This window comes from Dendropsophus ebraccatus, chromosome 6, assembly GCF_027789765.1.
Source record: "Dendropsophus ebraccatus isolate aDenEbr1 chromosome 6, aDenEbr1.pat, whole genome shotgun sequence".
Lineage (NCBI taxonomy): Eukaryota > Metazoa > Chordata > Amphibia > Anura > Hylidae > Dendropsophus > Dendropsophus ebraccatus.
Window position 1 is genome coordinate 55,195,090 of NC_091459.1, and position 19,770 is coordinate 55,214,859.

General features: G+C 42.9%; 1 protein-coding gene and 1 long non-coding RNA gene across 4 annotated transcripts in view; one reads left to right on the top strand and one right to left on the bottom strand.

Moving 5' to 3' along the window:
- Positions 1-2,383, bottom strand: part of LOC138795647 (uncharacterized) — a 19,479-nt gene extending 17,096 nt beyond the window's left edge. For both annotated transcript variants that reach the window (XR_011363650.1, XR_011363649.1), the window contains exon 1: positions 2,237-2,383. This is a non-coding gene — a long non-coding RNA (uncharacterized lncRNA). The remainder of the gene's footprint in view (positions 1-2,236) is intronic.
- On the top strand, positions 1,986-19,498 carry TNFAIP3 (TNF alpha induced protein 3). 2 transcript variants are annotated; one of them, XM_069975009.1, is made up of 9 exons: positions 1,986-2,246; positions 6,395-6,696; positions 11,372-11,562; positions 12,840-12,987; positions 13,467-13,637; positions 14,495-14,675; positions 15,252-16,141; positions 17,304-17,512; positions 18,918-19,498. In XM_069975009.1, the coding sequence occupies exons 2-9, from the start codon at positions 6,399-6,401 to the stop codon at positions 19,152-19,154; spliced, it is 2,325 nt and encodes a 774-aa protein (XP_069831110.1). In that variant the 5' UTR covers positions 1,986-2,246; positions 6,395-6,398; the 3' UTR covers positions 19,155-19,498. The 2 variants fall into 2 exon arrangements, with proteins under 2 accessions (XP_069831110.1, XP_069831111.1); XM_069975010.1 differs by having other exon boundaries at positions 6,399-6,696.
- Positions 19,499-19,770: the final 272 nt, after the last annotated feature.

Here is a 19,770-nt window from a genome sequence, read left to right on the forward strand (position 1 = left end):
TGTGGACTTAGTGTAGGGACCCATGTGTATCAGATACCTGCACGCGGTACATGGGGCAGTGTGGCTTGATCAATTCACATACAGAATTCTGATGTTTTTTATGCAGCCGAGAGGTACTAGTATCAGCCATAGGTGTGAGGTGCAGCACTCTTTTTCTTCCCTGAACCATATACTATTGGGGAGCACAGGGGAGCTATATACTATTGGGGAGCACAGGGGAGCTATATACTATTGGGGAGCTATATACTATGGGGGACACAGGGGAGCTATATACTATTGGGGAGCACAGGGGAGCTATATACTATTGGGGAGCACAGGGGTCTATATACTATTGGGGAGCACAGGGGAGCTATATACTATTGGGGAGCACAGGGGTCTATATACTATTGGGGAGCATAGGGGGCTATATACACTATTGGGGAGCACAGGGGTCTATATACTATGGGGGAGAGCATAGGGGGGCTATATATTGGGGAGAGCACAGGTGGGCTATATACTATTGGGGGGAGAGCACAGGGGGCTATATACTATTGAAGGGAGAGCACAGAGGGGCTATATACTATTGGGGGGAGAGCACAGGGGGGCTATATACTATTGTGGGAGAGCACAGGGGGGCTATATACTATTGTGGGAGAGCATAGGGGGGCTATATACTATTGGAGAGCACAGGGGGGGCTATATACTATTGTGGGAGAGCACAGGGGGGCTATATACTATTGTGGGAGAGCACAGGGGGGCTATATACTATTGTGGGAGAGCACAGGAGGGCTATATACTACTGGGGAGAGTGCACAGGGGGGCTATATACTAATGGGGGAGCGCACAGGAGGGCTGTATATAACTGGAGGAGCACATGAGGGTCTTTATACTACAGGGACACCTTAAAACTATGGAGGCACAGAGGGGTGTAACTATGTAGGGGTACAGAGGGGTGTAACTACTGTATAGGGGTACAAGGGACCTAACTACTGTATGTGTTGGAGCCTAAAATATTTGGCAGATTCTGGAGAGAAGATTCACAGCCAGGAGAAGACTTCAAGGTGGCCCAGGCTGGATGGAGAGAAAAAAAAAAGGTGACAGACTCTGATCGGAGAAGACGCCCCCGGTGAGTCACTGGATGTAACTGCACTCTGTTATAGGGTTGTAGTGTTAGGGGTCATGATGTAGCGGTATTATGTAATGGTATCATTGGTGATATCTTTCTGTTTTGTTTAGTGCAGTTTTTATGTAATATGTAATCACTGTATGGTGGAAATAGTGTTATAAGGTAACTACTGTATGTATTGGGGCTCTTGATACAGTGTGGGGGCAAATTCAGTACATTATACAATGTGTCGAAAGGGAAGGGGGGGCCCACTCTTGAGGGCTGTGCACTGGGCCCACCAATGTATTAAAACGGCCCTGCATAGAGGGGCTAGGGTTTCCTCCCACTAATGGTGGGTCGGCCCGCCTCTAGTGCTTCAGCCTGGGCCTGGTGGTACGGTCACTTTAACTTTTAATGTACTTTTAATAGAAAACAAGTTTTTCTTATCCGGAGTTCCACTTTAAATAGAAGTAAATTACAAATCCGTAAAACTTTCTGACACCATGGGATTTGGAAGCCTTTTTTTTCCATTTTCTGTTGAATAATTACAACAGAGGTGAAATTCCAAGCACATAGACTGCTGGCACAACTGCTACAGTAAATCCTGATTGGCAGGACAGCCATGTTCTCTGTGATTTGGTTATTTAAAAAAAATAAAAGACGACAGCAAAATCACAAACGTTATTGTGATCCTAAATGCCCTGCATGTAATTGTAATCTAAGCGCAGAACAAGAAATACTAAATTAATTATAACTAAAGCTCTTTCAGTGAGTGGAGCACGTATATAGCACAACACACATCTAATGTATAATCCACGCCTAGTCATCGGGGACATGAGCGCCTCTGCTGGTCACTCGCCATATGACACCTGGCTGTACTACGGTAGATGTGTTATACACGCAGAGTCAGCGCCTCTACTGGTCATTGGCGGTATGACACACGGCTGTATTGGAAAGTCCCCGGGAAATCCCCGATGGGAGGAGAAGCGGAGACCAAGCCAAAGTGCAAGAGTTATTTTTGTGCAAAGTGCTCTGGTGGTGAGTGCACACTGCGGGGAGCACGACTGTGCTGTCTGGGCTCCTTCTCTGTGGAACTGATTGTCTGGCCGTAATGTGAGCCCTGCCGCCTTCCGTCACCGACCGCGCACTTACAGCAGCTGAGGTAAGAGCCTGACAGGAATCCACGACAGGACTCGGGAACATCTCCTGTTCTCTGAGAGCCGGGGGTTCGCCTGGATTTTACGGGATTCGCGTGTTTGATGGCAGTTGTAATGAGGTCGGCTTGTGCGCATGCGCGGGACTTTCTCCAGCTCTGCTGTACTATGCTGTGCTATGCTGTACTATACTGTACTATACTATGCTGTGCTGTGCTGTACTATACTGTACTATACTATGCTGTGCTGTGCTGTGGGGCTGTTATTGCCGGTGTTGTATAATCTTGTATGTGAGGTGCACAGTGGAAATCTACCAACACACAGGGCACCAATCCTGCAGTCATGGACCATTGAGCGTGAGCCTGGCATTGTCCTTTGTAGCAAATGCATCCTTAAAGAGGTTATTCCAGGGTTAAAAGTTATATGCAGCATAGTGTAACCAGAGGGACCCTCACCTGTCACAACAATGGCGGTCAGTGAATAGGTGACAGATCACGCACCACGTCTTAGCTCTTTTCACTGTCTGTGGGACTTAAAGGGTTACTCTAGGAAAGAAAAAGTATACTGAAAGTTATACAGAATTCTATGTAAGAATCTCCAGCCTTTCATTATTTATCAGCTGCTGTATGTCCTGCATGAAGGGGTGTATTCTTTCCAGTCTGACACACTGCTCTCTTTGTCCATGTCAGGAACTGTCCAGAGCAGGAGAGGTTTTCTGTGGGGATTTGCTGCTGCTCTGGACAGTTCTTGACATGGACAGAGGTGGCAGCAGAGAGCACTGTGTCTGTAAGGCCTCATTCACATGTCCAGTGTCCAGGACCGTGATTTTGTCCACTCCATGATCCTGTCTGTTGATTGCATCCATTTGGATGCACAGGGTTGGGGGTCGGGAGGCGCTGGTGTTGTCCGGGGGCAGAGTGGGGGTCTGACAGGAGCAGGGGAGAGATAAGAGTGGGGAGATGGGAGCAGGTGACAGGAGCAGTGAGTGACAGGAGTGGTGACAGGATCGGGGAGAGGTATCCGTGCCGCGATCCATACTTTGACCTGTCCTATTTTTTCGCGGCATGGATGGTATGATTGCACACATAAGATTTAATGGGCCCTAAATATGTCCGTGGTTGCGGATCTGCGGCCAGAAACAGGACGTGTGAATAAGGCCTAACTACTGTTATTTCATATTTTGTATGTTATTATGGGGGCAGCCATCTTGCCCAGTTATTTGTTTTTTTCTATCTAGTGGTGTCAGCTTTACTGTAATGCTGTACAGATCAGCAGCCTCCTCCTTTCCTGATATATTATACAGACTATTTGCAGCTATGGCTGGGTTATAGTCTCTGCTGTGGCGTCTCAAGGAGTGAATGTAAATAGTAAATGAGAACATCAATATTACACTGGAAGTTGCCCTTTCAATCTGCACTAAAATCTGTCTTTTCAGTGCAGGATATTCAGATTTGTCGCAGATTATTGGGGATTGGATGTGGCACGTCCATAGCAATTATAGTGAACATCAGCAGGATGCCCTGAATCCACTGTAGGGCAATGCATTATCCCCCCCAGTGACTGTACTGTACTTTGTGACAGATTCTGCACCCGCTATGCGATGTGTGAGCCCATACTAAAGCCATGGTCATAAACCGGCAGCGATGTAGAATCACGCAACGGCCTAACAAACAAATGGGTGCCTATGTAATACATGGAATTGTTGGGTCCACTAGCAGGGCCATATTAAAGTGACTGTACCACCAGGCCCAGGCTGAAGCACTGGAGGCAGGCCGACCCACTCTTAGTGGGAGGAAACCCTAGCCCCTCTATGATAGGGTTCCATTGATTCTAATGGAGTCACGTCATGGAGGGGCTGGGGTTTCCTCCCACTAAGGGTGGGTCGGTCCACCTCCAGTGCTTCAGCCTGGGCCTGGTGATACAGTCACTTTAACAGCTGCTGCTGCCCTAGGCACTAAACCTAAAGACGCCCCATCTTGGGGAGCGTCGGGGAGTGTGGTTTCGGCCACATGTACTTCTCTACATAGAGAAACATTGTCTGAATCGCGTTTTTCATGTTTTTTGACTGCTTAAAGCATAAACAAATTTCCACTTTGAATCAATGATTAGAGCCATCAATATATTGCCTGAGGGAATTCTCACCACAGGATTGGTAGAATGGTAGGTAATAGCTCCAGGCCTCACATTAGCTGCGACTGGATAACACCGTCACACCAAACCTGAACAATTGTACCAGTGTTCTTTCCAGTCTGACACAGTGTTCTCTGCTGCCACGTCTGTCCTTGACAGGAACTGTCCAGAGCAGTAACAGATCCCCATAGAAAACCTCTCCTGCTCTCCAGACTGGAAAGAATGCACCACTTCCTGCAGGACATACAGGAGCCGATAAGTACTGGAAGACTTGAGATTTTTAAATAGAAGTAATTTACAACTGGAACTCTCTGGCAACAATTTATTTTAAATAATTTTTTTTTTTTTTGCCAGAGTACCCTTTTAATAGGTTTTTCTAGTAAGCAGCCCACCTGGCACAGTTATTGCTTATAGAGGACTTCTGTTCACATTGGTAGAGGTAGACTGATTGTTGTTTCTACAGCATTGTAGCCATGCAGGGAATGTACATATGTGTATACAGTATACCAGGAAAGGGGGGGGGGGTGTGGACATCCTCCTAATAGACAAACAGAACTTGTACACTACAGCAATAAAGCAGAATGTCAGGTGCCTGAGGCATTGCTACCTGTGTCCTGGGGATTTCCCGGCCTGTTGTCTGGACTTTCCTGATCCTGGACATACCCTTAGTTATTCAGCGCTTCCCTTCAAGAAGTTTTCTATGAGGAGCCATTAAGTGGCTCTTTTTTTAATGTGTTCTTCCTCACGGGTTTTTTTCACCCATTTTATGTTATCAAAATCCCCAACCTCTTGCCTTCCTATTATTGTGGGTTAGTAACTGGCTTATTCCCAGGGGATTGACCGTAACCTAAGGTACCTAAGGCGTGTGACATTGGAAATTCCCTGCATACAGCTACAGTATACCGCTTGTGTATTCAGACATTCTATATGCAGCAGCTTGTATATCATCGCTCTGGGTACAGCTACAGTATACAGCTTGTGCATTCAGTCACTGTATATCATCGCTCTGGGTACAGCTACAGTATACAGCTTGTGTATTCAGTCACTGTATATGCAGCGGCCTGTATATCATCGTTCTGGGTACAGCTACAGTATACAGCTTGTGTATTCAGTCACTGTATATGCAGCGGCCTGTATATAATTTCTCTGGGTACAGCTACAGTATACAGCTTGTGTATTCAATAATTCCATATGCTGCAGCTTGTATATCATCGCTCTGGGTACAGCTACAGTATACAGCTTGTGTATTCAGTCACTGTATATGCAGCGGCTTGTATATCATCGCTCTGGGTACAGCTACAGTATACAGCTTGTGTATTCAGTCACTGTATATGCAGCGGCTTGTATATCATCGCTCTGGGTACAGCTATAGTATACAGCTTGTGTATTCAGTCACTGTATATGCAGCGGCCTGTATATCATCGCTCTGGGTACAGCTACAGTATACAGCTTGTGTATTCAGTCACTGTATATCATCGCTCTGGGTACAGCTACAGTATACAGCTTGTGTATTCAGTCACTGTATATGCAGCGGCCTGTATATAATTTCTCTGGGTACAGCTACAGTATACAGCTTGTGTATTCAATCATTCCATATGCTGCAGCTTGTATATCATCGCTCTGGGTACAGCTACAGTATACAGCTTGTGAATTCAGTCACTGTATATGCAGCGGCCTGTATATCATTGCTCTGGGTACAGCTGCAGTATACAGCTTGTGTATTCAGTCACTGTATATGCAGCGGCCTGTATATCATTGCTCTGGGTAGTAAGGAAAACTTCAGACATGGTGCATGATTCTGGCTATAAATGAATGGAGACGTTTAAACCTTCTAGTACTTTCCCTATAGATTTCTTATGACATCAGACCTGGATGACTAAGTCTCTATTACTCTTTGTGAAATCTTGGAAACTTGTAACTCTTTTGTAACCGTGGGGGAATTTTCTTTTAAAGTAATATTTACTTTCTCCAAGTAGGTGATTGACACAAAATGACAAAATATAATTTTTTTTACATTATTTACCAGAAAGATGGCAACGCAGCGTGTTCTGCCCGAGGACTTGTACATGAGCAATATGTTAAAGGCCGTGAAAATCCGAGAGAGAACCCCGCAGGACATAGTAAAGCCCAGCAATGGCATCATCCACCACTTTGGCACCATGCACCGATACACTATTGAACTCTTTATGATCTGTCAGTTCTGCACAAGATTCCGAGAGATGCTGCAAAAGACTCTTTTTCATCGATCTATGCAAATTGCTTTGGAAAGTCACAAGAAGCTAAATGCATGTAAAGAAGTGAAAAAACTTGTTCCCCTACGGACCAATGGTAAGAACCACTATGAATGTAATGTTCTGGGTTTTTTCTGTGTAGCTATATGTCATTGGTCTTATCTTGGGACTACTGTGTCTTGGCATACTGTTTTGTACCCTATTGTGCTTTTTTTTTAAAGTGTAAAGTTTTGGGTTTTTTTGTTAAGAAATCCACAATGGTTGTGATCATAAGCAGTTTTACAATATACAATAAAATACCTCTGTTCTCGAACACAATCCGTTCTATAAGGCTGTTTCAAGAACCCAGCTGTGTTCTTATACAGAACAATGTAATATTTTTTAATTGTTTTTACACCCCATGGGTGAGGAGTAGAGCCCCCTGGAATCCTCGCTCAAAACGGGTGGCCGGCAGCCAGAGGGACTCCCTGCTGGTGACCCGGAGCTCCTGCACATTGATGTCCTCCCTCTCCAGGCAGCCGGCGCACTCGGCCGACCAGCTGCATAGGAGACATGCCAGCTGCCAGGAGAGGAAGGACGTCACTGCGCAGGAGCTCTGGGTCTGCTTTCCTGCATTAAATGGACTGCTGGTATAGTCTTATGAAGATCTGTTAGGTGTTGGGGGCCAGCAGGCTGCCAGTGGTCTGTTGGCAAGTGTATTGAGGGTGACCCCAAGCTCTCTGTACAGTGACATCCTCCCCAGATGGCTGGTGTGTCTCCAATGCAGCTGAGTGCGCCAGCCTCCTAGAGAGGGTGGACATCACTGTGCAGGAGCTCTGGGTCAGCAGTCACCAGGGGCACCCCGAAGTGCCTGGCAGTGAGTCCCTCTCTGGCTGACGGCCTTGTGTTTAGAGCGGGGATTCACATTATTATGAGCCTGCTCCTGTAACCTTGGTGTCCGAACACCTCAATAACTGTGAGCTGAACAATAGTTCAGCTGACTATTATCTCCCCTGATTTAGTTTGGATATCGAACAATGTTTGAGTACTGAACAAAACTTCTGGGAGAAATATGGTTCAAATAGTTGGGGAACAGAGTTATAACTGTACTCGCTTTTTTATGTTTAAATTAATGTTATACGTATATGCAAACTATGGTCCATGCTCCCTCCATGCTGATATTTGGTCTTTTCTCTGTTAAAAAAAAAAAAAAGAAGAGACCAAACACAGGAAGTCCCAGTCCTTTGTACACTCACACAAGGAAAGACACCTGTACATCATGCAGGTTGTATATCAGCTGAGGACAATTAACTGAGGCTAATTATATTATTAATGGTGCGTTTACACGGAGCCATAATTCACCCAATCGAACGATTAATGATTTCGAAATAACAATGTGTTTTTTATAGCGATCATCGTTTAGAGGAAAGGATATATCGTTTTTAAAAATCGTTATTGCGATCGCTTTAAGATCGCTTAAGCCTATCTCACACACAGGGTGAATCGGTGAAAGACTGTTTACACAAAGCAATCTGTAAATTTTCAGTGAACGCCCAACAATGATTTGAGAACTTGTTGAAAGATTACAATAAACGATTTATCGCTCGATGCTTGATCGTTCGCTGTGTTTACACAAGCCGATTATTGCTCAAATGCGATCGTTATCGAGAATTTTTCTAGGAATGCGTGTTGCCAAGATTCATTCCGTGTAAAAAGGATACTCTGAAGATAAAAAAAATTAGTAAATCCTTAAAGGGATACTCTGGAGAAAAAAATTGGTAAATCCTTAAAGGGATACTCTGGAGAAAAAAATAGTTCTCAAATTAATTGGTGTCAGCAAGTAATACACATTTGTAAATCACTTCTATTAAAAAATCCCCAATCTTCAAGTACTTTGACTAGTCACAGCTTTCCCCCTGCACCGCGAGCTGAATTAAACAATGTTTTACTGGGATATAAAGCTACCAAGGAAGGAACACCAGATATGGTAGGATACCTGTCTACAGCATCTATACAGCGTCGCAGGAAGCAGGACAATTGTCATGACTGGTTCCATTTAAGCCTCAAATAGATTTTGATTAAAAATATAAAGCATAAGACATCAATGACTGTACAGTTCCTGTTAGCGCGGCCCATGAACTTTACAATACAGATAGATCAGTGCATTATGATGCTATTGATAATTAGGAGCGAAGCAGTGGATATGGCACTAACAGGTCACAGGCAGCTGTGACAGTATACGGATACGTGCTGTATGGTGTCACTATACCTTGCAGGAAGGTTACTTTCTAAGTGATTCATCCCTAGTGTAATTCAGGATATAAGAATGACAGAAATGAGGAAGATAGTTGGTCATATAGGAATTGAAACCTAAGAAGACAGAAGAAAAATTCCGCTGTGAATAGTGTGCAGTGATTTTGCTGGCCTGCTGAATGATCCTGCCCGGCTGCTCCCCGCCCTCCTGGAAAGTCCTGTCTGCTACAGTAGTGAAAGAACAGAAAAGTACAATAGACTTCAGCCAATGGCTTCTAGCACAGCCACACGCTGGGAAATTCCAAGTCCCACTGACTATTGTGCTGATGCTTCTGGGAGCGCATAACATTTACAGACAGAACACATCTGATCTTTGTTCTTTATTTGACAATAGGGAAGTGTCCAGTACCTGTCTGTAAGCAGCCTGAGCCACAGGTATTGGCTGGGCCCGCCTGATGATTTTGACTTTATTTCTTAGGGTCCTATTACATGAAGGGATTTTTAACGATTATCGACTAACTATAAATGATCGCAAACGAGATTGTTTATCGTCAACCTAAAATCGTTCACCATATTACTCAGAAAGATCATCTTTACATACGATAGTTATTACGATCGCTATTGTGTTTGTTACTCTGATCGTTTATTCCTTCTGATCCCAGCAAAACAATGAACAATGTGCAATTACTCTGAACGATTAGTGAAAAAATACGGAACTTGAGCGAAAGAATGTGGAATTACAGCGAACGATTAACGATAATCTTAGGTTCAGATCTAAATCAACGACATACTGATGATTTTTCTATCCTTGCCTGCAATTACACAGGACGATTATCGTTTAAATTCGAACAATGTAACGATTTTTCGCACAATAATTATCCCGTGTAATAGGGCTCTCAGTCGCCAGCCATTTGCCCATAGTACCCAACACCCAGAGTGTGGGGTATGATCAGCCTGCCAATCATTATAATATGAATAGGACTAAAAAAGGTAGAGGTCTGCTGCACCTAACCCATACGAATGGAACTCACCCTCTTCGAGTGCACCACTGTCCCAGCGCTAACGGGATAAAATAAGTAGCAGAGTATATACCAATATAGTAGGCTCTTATAATATGAATGCTGTATCTTTAGTTTGTTTGTTTTATTTTAAGGCAAGATTTCTTCATTTTAGTCATTTGATGCCATCTATCCGGTGACTGATTTATCTGCTTGTGGCTGATATTAGTGACAGATATACAATGAGATCAGAACGGTTACGTCTCTTCTTCCCATTTAAGACCACATGTATCAGAAATACCTGTAAAACTATAACCTTTCCCAACATCCAAAATTGCAGTCAAAATGTTATTATTTTATTCTAAAATCCAGTCAAGATCAGAGTTGGTCGTCTCAAAGGAGATTCTTCAAACCTTGTGCAAAGGTACAGTTACAGTCTGTATCGGCATGTAGCAACCCCCCAAACTGCTGATACCGTATTGTACAGGTCCTCACGCAGTGTCTGGTTCCGGGTTGGCCTTTCTCCCGTTGCTGGTATTTTGGGGGGAGGAAATCGTTTTATTTCTGGTGTGAGGCGGGGAGTCAATATGGCATGGGCTAGAGTATCTGCGCCTCTTTCCCAGCCTCCATCCAGTCTAGGGGCCGAAAATAAAGAGGAGAGAGGCGCCTAGGCAGGCCTAGGGCATGGACACTCTAGGCCCCACTGCACCGCAGAAATAAAAAAAAAATTTTACAAAATATTGGCATTGGGAGGAAGGCCAACCCCCGAAACAGACACTGTGTAAGGACCTGTACAAGATGGTACTAGTGGTTTTGGGGTGGCTAAAGTTGCTTTAAGCAGCTACCCATGGCCATCAATCAGATTTCTTTTCATTTTTTTTAAAAAAAGACTTAAAAAAACTGATTGGTTGCCGTAAGCAACTGCTCCATTATTCGTTTGCAAAACTTTTGATAAATCTCACCCAAAGCGCTCATAATGACATGGATTTTACTTTATTTACTCTTATTGTTGTTGGAATTACTTTAGTTGCTTGTATTTTTGGTTAAAGGGCTACTTAGAATTTTTATTTATATCAACTGGTGTCGGAAAGTTATACAGATTTGTAAATTACTTCTATCTAAAAATCTCCAGTCTTCCAGTACTTATTAGCTGCTGTATGTCCTGCAGGAAGTGGTATATTATTTCCAGTCTGAAACAGTGCTCTCTGTTGCCATCTCTGTCCATGTCAGTAACTGTCCAGAGCTGGAGAGGTTTTCTGTGGGGATTGCTACTGCTCTGGACAGTTCCTGACATGGACAGAGGTGACATCAGAGAGCACTGTGTCAGACTAGAAAGAATACACCACTTCCTGCAGGACTTATAGCAGCTGATAAGTACTGGAAGACAAGATTTTTAAATAGAAGTAAATTATGCATCTGTATAACTTTCTGACACCATTTGTTCTGAAAACAGATTTTTTCATTCGTACCCTTTAATTCTTCACAGCAATTTCTGTTTTTACAGTTTAATACAATTTATCTTATTACTTCTATGTACTGCAGGTGATGGGAACTGTCTAATGCATGCAGCATCCATGTATATGTGGGGTGTACAGGACACAGATTTAGTGCTCAGGAAGACATTGCACGATGTTCTGAAGACGACAGATACACGCAACTTCAAATTCCGCTGGCAGCTGGAGTGTGTAAAATCCACCGTGTTTCAACAGACAGAACTGCAGTATGACACACGGGTAAGAACTATAACTAGCTTGAGAAATAGCTTGAGAAAGGTCTCGAGATGAGACTGAAACGTTGCTTTTGCTTTTTGATGTACCAATAAATACCACAACTTTTTTCACTATACGGATGTGCCGCAAAATTCTTGGATTTATTTAAGAACTACAACTAGATATTCCCCAAATCATTACAATACAGATGCAGACCACCTAGACTTTGATGATTATAGTTGTAACGCTGACACCCCATTCATACTTGATGGAACCCCAGGAAATAGATGGTGTTCTGAGGGTTCTGTATAAAATTGAAATTTGAGGTGGTTTGAAATCTCTTCACCAATGGATACGGCATATCTGAAGGTAATTTTGATTGGATATTCCATTTAAAGTATGTTGTATTGATAATCAGGAGAAGTAGAAGATCCTTCAGCTCCAGAATTATTATAAACTTGAACCTTTATTTCTGCTGTTAAAAAAACTGTGCAAACTAAATTTAAAATGCTAATAAAAACCTGAGGTATTTTAAGCTTTAAAGAAAAACTCCAGCTTTTTTTCCTTTTCAAATCAACTGGTGTCAAAAAATTATATAGATTTGTAATCTACTTTTATTAAAAATCTCCAATCTTCCAGTACTTAACAGCTGCTGTATGTCCAGCAGGAAGTGGTGTATTCTTTCCAGTTTGACACAGTGCTCTCTGCTGCCACCACTGTGCATGTCAGGAACTGTCCAGGACAGGAGAGGTTTTCTATGGGGATTTGCTTCTCTGGACAGTTCCTGACATGGACAGAGGTGGCAGCAAAAAGCACTGTGTCAGACTTGAAAGAATACACCACTTTCTGTAGGACATGCAGCAGCTGATAAGTACTGGAAGACTGGAGATTTTTAATGAAAGTAATTTACAAATCTTTATAATTTACTGACACCAGTTGATTTGAAAGAAAAATTTTTTACCAGAGTGCCCCTTTAAACACAAATAAAAACTTTTACAGTTTGAAACATGTCAGTGTTTCATTTGCGTTTAAGAAGTAATAAAAAATGTTTTAAATCCCTCCAGAGCTAGGGAGTCTTCACCTTGCATTCATTTGGAGACAGACCAACTTTGCATCCTGCATGCTCTGGAAACTGCAAGTTTCTGTTATTGCATTCTCTGGGGTTGAAATCTCCCCCCTCCTTCTATTATTAATATTGATAATCCAATTATACAGATCAAGATGGCAGCACTATACAAATATGTTATATTTTTTTCAAAATTGAAATTAAAAATTCCTTGTGTTGTTTATTTTACCCCTAGAACTGGGATGAAGAATGGGAACATCTTGTCAGTATGGCATCCACAGAGACGTCAGTTGGACACAGTGGCCTTCAGTACAATTGTCTTGAAGAGATCCATATATTTGTGTTAGCTAACATCCTTCGGCGGGCCATCATTGTTCTTGCAGGTAATGTCCACTTGTTAATAAATATTATACTTAACCCCTTCCCGCAAATGGACGTGTCGGCACATCCAAATCTGCACACCTTTCCGGCAGCCCTAACTATAAACTATAAGATATATGCACTTTTTAGTCTCTTTGTACATTGGTTTACGGTGCAAGAAATAAAAATGCTGATTTATTGTATTTTAAAATCTTTATTAATGGAAATATACAATAAGGAAAAAGTTCTTAAGAGTGGTAGTCTAGTATTAGAGAAAGGGAATGGTTTTCACGTCTGTCGATGGGCTGCCTGTGGCTGATAGCAGATCATCTCCACTAATTGAAGAAGACTAAACTGAAATACCAGACCCAACCCATAGAGACAAGTGGTTCTGTTCATAGGAAAAGAACAGAACACTCTTGTTCTTCTGGAAAAGAACAGTATATTTCCTAAATATATTAATAAATAATACTCATTCAAAATTAAAAAATTTTATCAACAGATAACATGTTCCGAAGTCTGGAGTCTGGCTCTAGTTTTTCTCCTCTTAATGTTGGTGGAATTTACCTACCTCTTCATTGGCCTGCACAGGAATGTTATAAATACCCCATTGTCCTCGGTTATGACAGCCAGCACTTTGCACCCCTTGTCACTATAAAAGACACAGGACCAGGTATGTAGAGCACTGCTGAGTAGCAAAAAGAATATAAGTTTTGTATATCTTCTTCTATTCTTATATTTATTATCGCTTTACTTTATTAGGGTATGTTCACACTGAGTAAAACAGGGGGAATTCTGCGGCAGAATCCCACCTGCTTCAGTGTGTCAATGGGATGCCTCGATCCGGTTTTCCTATCAGGAAATACAGATAGATTTCTTGATCCATGGGGTTCTATTGGGCACGGACACCCTTCAGGATTTTTCCTGAAAGGTGTCTGTGCCGGAAAGGAGATAAGTATAAGATCGCACTGCGGGGCGGGAGGTGTTTGTAGGGGAGTCCAACCTCTGTTCCCACCCTCTGATCTCTGTATCAGGCCACGTGACCCGCGGCTCTATTTATTCCTATGGATAGATGGAAAGAACATAGTACAGCGCTCTTCTGGCGTTTTCGACTTCTTCTGTCGCTCCATAGGAATGCTCTATTCCTAACAGAGCCAGCGGGGCTCAAAGTGGACATCGGCGGGGGGACAGAGGTTAGACACCCCCCCCCCCCCCCCCCGCAATCTCCTACTTTTCCCCTATCCTAGAGGAAAAGTGAATTTTTCCTGGAATACCCCATTAAACATTCCAGCTTTTCGTTTGTCTATAGCAGGTGTGTCCAACATGTGCACCCTCCTGCTGTTGCAAAACTACAATTGCCATCATTGCCAAGCTGAAGGCTTTGACTGTACAGGCATGATGGGAATTGAGTTTTGCAACTTGGCAGTTTGCCGACTGTGGTCTATAGTAATATTTTTTAGCCTTTGAATTGTATTCAGCATAGAGTGCATACAACAGTAACACTAATGATAAATCTTTATACTCACACAGAACTCCGAGCAATCCCATTGGTCTTCAATGAAAGAGGCAGATTTGAAGACATGAAAGTGCACTTTTTAACAGACCATGAAGAAAAGTCCAGGGAGAAGCTACTAAAAGATTATCTGCATGTGCTGGAGGTGCCTGTCCATTCCTGGGAGTATGGTACCACTCATCTAGTGAACACTGCCAGGTTGGTTCCTTTATACATTTTCCTAAAGAGTAGTACTACACAAAGTTATTGGTTATTCTCTACAACCATTATACGCTATTGCTGTGCAAGATTTCACCAGTACATTATGTTTTGCATTTTTTATACATAAAGGCAACAAATCCCAGTCATGGTGACAACTATCCTTGTCCCTTGAAACATAGCTCTATTATTTTATAGTTATTTTGCCTTGATCTTTACAGTCTAGGGGCCGTATTACACAGCCCAACATTTAGGAGCAATCGAGCACAGCTTGCTCCTCCTTCCCTGCTCGCTGTCTGTGCTATTACCCACACAGAAAGTGAGAGAGGGGGCTGCGGGAGGGGCTGCCCAGGCAGCACAATTTTCTTTCTTTCAGATCAACTGGTGTCAGAAACTTATGTAATTTATTTTTATTTAAAAATTTTCAGTCTCCAGTACTTATCAGCTGCTATATGTCCTGCTGGAAGTGGTGTATTCTTTCCATTCAGTACAGAGCAGGAGCAAACCCCCATAGAAGATTGCAAATGAAAAGTCGAACATGTTTATTTTGACCTTTTTTCTCTCTTCTTTCTGCAGGCTTGATGAAAACAATCTACCCAAGGAAATCAATCTGGTGGAAGACTACTTACAGCTGGTTCAACATGAGTACAAGCGGTGGCAGGAGACCAAAGGTGGAAAAAGCCGGTTTGAGATTTCCCTTCCACAGCTATCCCTTGTCGAAGTAAAATGTGAAACAATAAATTGTCCTTTCTTCATGTCAGTGAGCACACAGCCCTACTGCCATCAGTGCTTTGATAGGAAACAGAAACCTGTGGACAGGACTAAAGCCCAAATACAAAAGGGGGAATCTATAGGACACAAACCGGAATACTTTGAACCTTCATGTCAAGTGACAGAAGAGTCATTGCTGAACCCTCCTTCTGTACTAGCGACAGCGCCCAGTCCTGCACCCAGCCTGTTTCTTTTTAGTGAAACAAATGCAATGAAATGTAAAACATCTGACTGCCCATTTACACTGAACGTGGAGCTGAATGGACTGTGTGAACGCTGTCATAATGCCAGGCATCCCCAGCAAGGCAGCAGTACAGAAAGGATCAGGACCTCTAACATAATCCGATGCAATATATGCTTTCAGGATGCCAATAGAACTTTTAATGGTATTTGCAGCTCCTGCTTTAAACGGACTACAGAACGCTCCCACAGTTCAAGTTTTTCCCCTTTGCTTCATCAGAGGTCCCTCCCTGACCTTGTGAATGTGTCAAGAAGCCTGGTAAATCTATCAGGTCAGGAAGCCGCTAGCAGCGAGATCCAGACCTCAAACTCTAGTTCACGGCCTGTGACCAGTTACAATGTGGAAGAGAGGACAGCTAACCAGAAATGTAGAAAATCCAGCTGCCAGTATTTTGGTACACTACAGAATGAAGGATTCTGCACTTTATGCTTCATTGAGTATAAAGAAAACAGTGGTAGGTGATTTATCTCTTCTTATAGTCATTTTAATAGCAATAGAAGTAGTTACACTTGCCCCATGCAGATCTGAAACACAAATCCTGTAAAAATGCTAATTTGTAACACTACATTACCTGAATAGATAAAAATATTATGTATTAGAAATCGCTAGAAAGGCATTAGTGGGACAACAATCAGCCCAGGAGCCAATCATCAGTCTATTGTTGTCTTTCAACACGTTATAAAATCATTGGCCGATGACCACGCATCACTCTTTGTAATACGAGGGGAGTGGTCGGCAGCTGATTAAAATATATAGAAAATAATAATGTTATACTTACCTCTCCACACTCCCTGGTGTCCTCCTGCCTGCTGACCGGAGCCACATCTGAAGCTTCTACATCAGTCACTAAAGTGACAGGCCGCTCAGCCAATCACTGGCCGCGGTGCTGTCCTATCTCGGTCAGTGATTGGTAGTTACTTCAGAGAAGGGTGTAGAAGCTTCAGTGGCGGCTGCGATGAGTGGAGAAAAGGCAGTAGGACATTGAGAAGCCTCAAAGTTTCTGCCTATTTAAAAAAGTACAAATAGTAAACACAATAGTAAGGCATTGCTGCAAAAAAAAAGTAAAAAATTGGGGTATCCAAGTTTATAAACTCATTTTAAAAACTTTAAAGAGACTCGGTCACTTCTAAACTATGCTAGTCAGGCAGTAGTTCAAAAGATGCTGATTCTAAATCTGTCATATTTACCTTCCTACTCACATGCATTCACCTGCTGTATATTGCGCTGCTGCATAGACTACTAAGCTTAGCAGTACAATGGGAAGGACTACTTACACTGTGGTGTTTGCAGGCTTATGGGAGGGGAAAGCATGTGATGAAAAAGATAAAAATTACAGATTCAGAATGCAAGTCTTTTGCGCTATATATAGAGATACAGGCCTGTTTATTTCCTGGTATGGAAATTCCTAGTAGTGTTCAACTGTGGGGGAGAAATGGACAAACTGAGCCTCCTACAATAAAACAAACACATAAAAGTGTGTGGACCTGTTATGTATAGGGATGCCACATACTATATCATACAGTATTTGAAGGGGAAAAAAACTGACACTGTATTTCTAGTTTTCGCTCAGTATTAATAATAGTACTACTAATGAGATTGTATGTTATATTTTCCAGGAGCTAATTCAAGTAGATCAAACAAAATGCCACAAAGCAATGTCAGTGTGGCCGCGTTTAAGAACATGAGTCGGTGCCTGGGCCGCGAGTGTAGCACATTAGGCAGCACATTGTTCGAGGGATTCTGCCAGAAGTGTTTTATTGAAGCACAGAGTCAAAGATACCATGCAGCAAGGAGCACAGAGGAGCGAATACAAAGACAAACAGAGGTATGTATATACAGACATGGAGAGAAAGGAGCTGTTGCACCTCACAGCTATGGCTGACACTAATGCCTCTCGGCTGCATTTAAAAACCAACGCTAGGATGTTGGTATATAATTTGATCAAACCATATTGCCTCATATACCACGTGCAGGTCCCCTGGTTCACATGAGTCCCTACACTAAACCAACACTGCTTCGGTCAGCGACCGTCAACCCCGCAAGGCAAGTTACAACAGAAGGGGGGGGGCAGAATAGCCCCGCAACCCCAATGTCACAGGACCAAACCCACTGGGCCCCCCCTACACACACACACACCCCCCACATGCTTTTGGCTAGCACTCATCCTTTGTAAAACTCATGTGATCCAAATTAGCAGGAAGCACCTGTGTACATATGGTGAGTACCTCCTCCTTTCCCCATTCTATCTACTGATGGTTTGGTGAGTAGTAACACCTTATTTACTCTTGTGTTGCCTGGCGGCCGCCTTTTCCGTTGGGGTATGGAGGGGCCCTTGGGGTTTGGTCCTGTGACAGTGGGGATGCAGGGCCATTCTGTGGCCCCCCCTTCCCTGCTTGCGCACACTTTGTGGGGTTGGCGTTCGCTGACCGGCACAGTGTTGTTTAGTGTAGGGACTCGTGTGTATCAGAGACCTGCACGTGGTACATGAGGCAATATGGTTTGATCAAATTATATACTAACTTCTGATGTTGGTTTTTAATGTAGCTGAACAAGCTTTCATATGAACCATGGGTGCGATGTGCAGCCATTTCTGTTCTCCAAGCTTGTGCATTTTAGAGGTATGTATATGTTACTATAATATATAATAATATACTTAAAGGGTTTTTTTTTAGACCTTCAACATTGGTGGCTCAGCACCCCACTGCTTCAACACGTACACAATGAACAGCTGGAAGCAGTGGACTCTCTTCATTATGTAGTGGTGGGGTCGGGTTACTGCAGTGCGGCTTCCATTAAAGTGACCGAGATCGATGCTGCAGTAAACCGCTGCCACCATTACACAGTGAACAAAGCTGAAGCTTCGGGCCGTTCATTCTGTAAGTCCAGGACTTTTTTTTTCCCAACAACTGATCGGCAGTGGTGTTGGCACCCTGGTGGTCAGACATTGATAGCCTATACTATGGATGAGCCATCAGTGGTAAATGCATGGAAAACCCCTTTTAATGTAATAGTTAAGGGTTTACCCAGCCATATAAAGGTGTAGACCCACTGTATCCTCAGAATAGGCCATCAGTGTTAGTATGATAAGGGTCTGACTCCCATCTGACCCACATTATAAAAAAAAATTCTAGTGCCTTGTAGAATCAGCAGGGACAGTGGCCGATCTTTTCGGGAACTCTGAAGGATCATATGTTTATATATTTGACAGTCTAAATAATTTTTATCCTCAGAAATCTGGACCAAATCGGATGATGAAAGCATGTGCCAGGGATGTCTGCCATAACCCGGTGACCGGCAAAAATAGTGAACTTTGTGAACAGTGCAAACACAGAGGCGGCCATCACAAGTCATCTGGAGAAGATACACCAAAGCTGCGGTGTAGGGCACCAGGATGTGATCACTACGGTAATAACAAGTGCAATGGTTACTGCAATGAATGCTATCAGTTCAAACAGATGTATGGATGAGTGGGAAAAGCCTGGATACCCTATTTACCACAAGTGGTGCTACCTTCTAAACACTCCATAAGAAAGAGAAGAGATTACTTTATACTGGACTTTTGGGGAAAGTGAATTCTTTTGCTATTTATCTTGATAATATTGTCTATTTATGTAAATATATACATGTAAATACTAATCACTTTTGTGAAATCAATGTCCATGTTATGCCCCCGCAAAATGTTTAACTTTACTGTTCCTTGAAAAGACTATTTCTTTATGCCTTTGCATAACAGTGACTGGTTTTGTGCTGTTGGAATATTTATGCTCTTACAATATTGTAATAAATCATAATATTATCAGATCACGCCAAAGGCGATTGGCTATGGTACATCCTGTGTATAAAATATACAATCTACTCATGTCAGATAATTTTTATATTGCTTAAAGGGAAACTTTACATCTCTGCTGCCACCTTTTTCCCTGTCCAGGAACTGTCCAGAGCAGGAGCAAATCCCCATAGAAAACCTCTGGAACCTGGACAGTTCCTGACATAGACAGAGGTGGCCGCAGAGAGCACTGTGTCAGACTGGAAAGAATACACCATATCCTGCAGGACTTACAGCAGCTGAAAAGTACTGGAAGA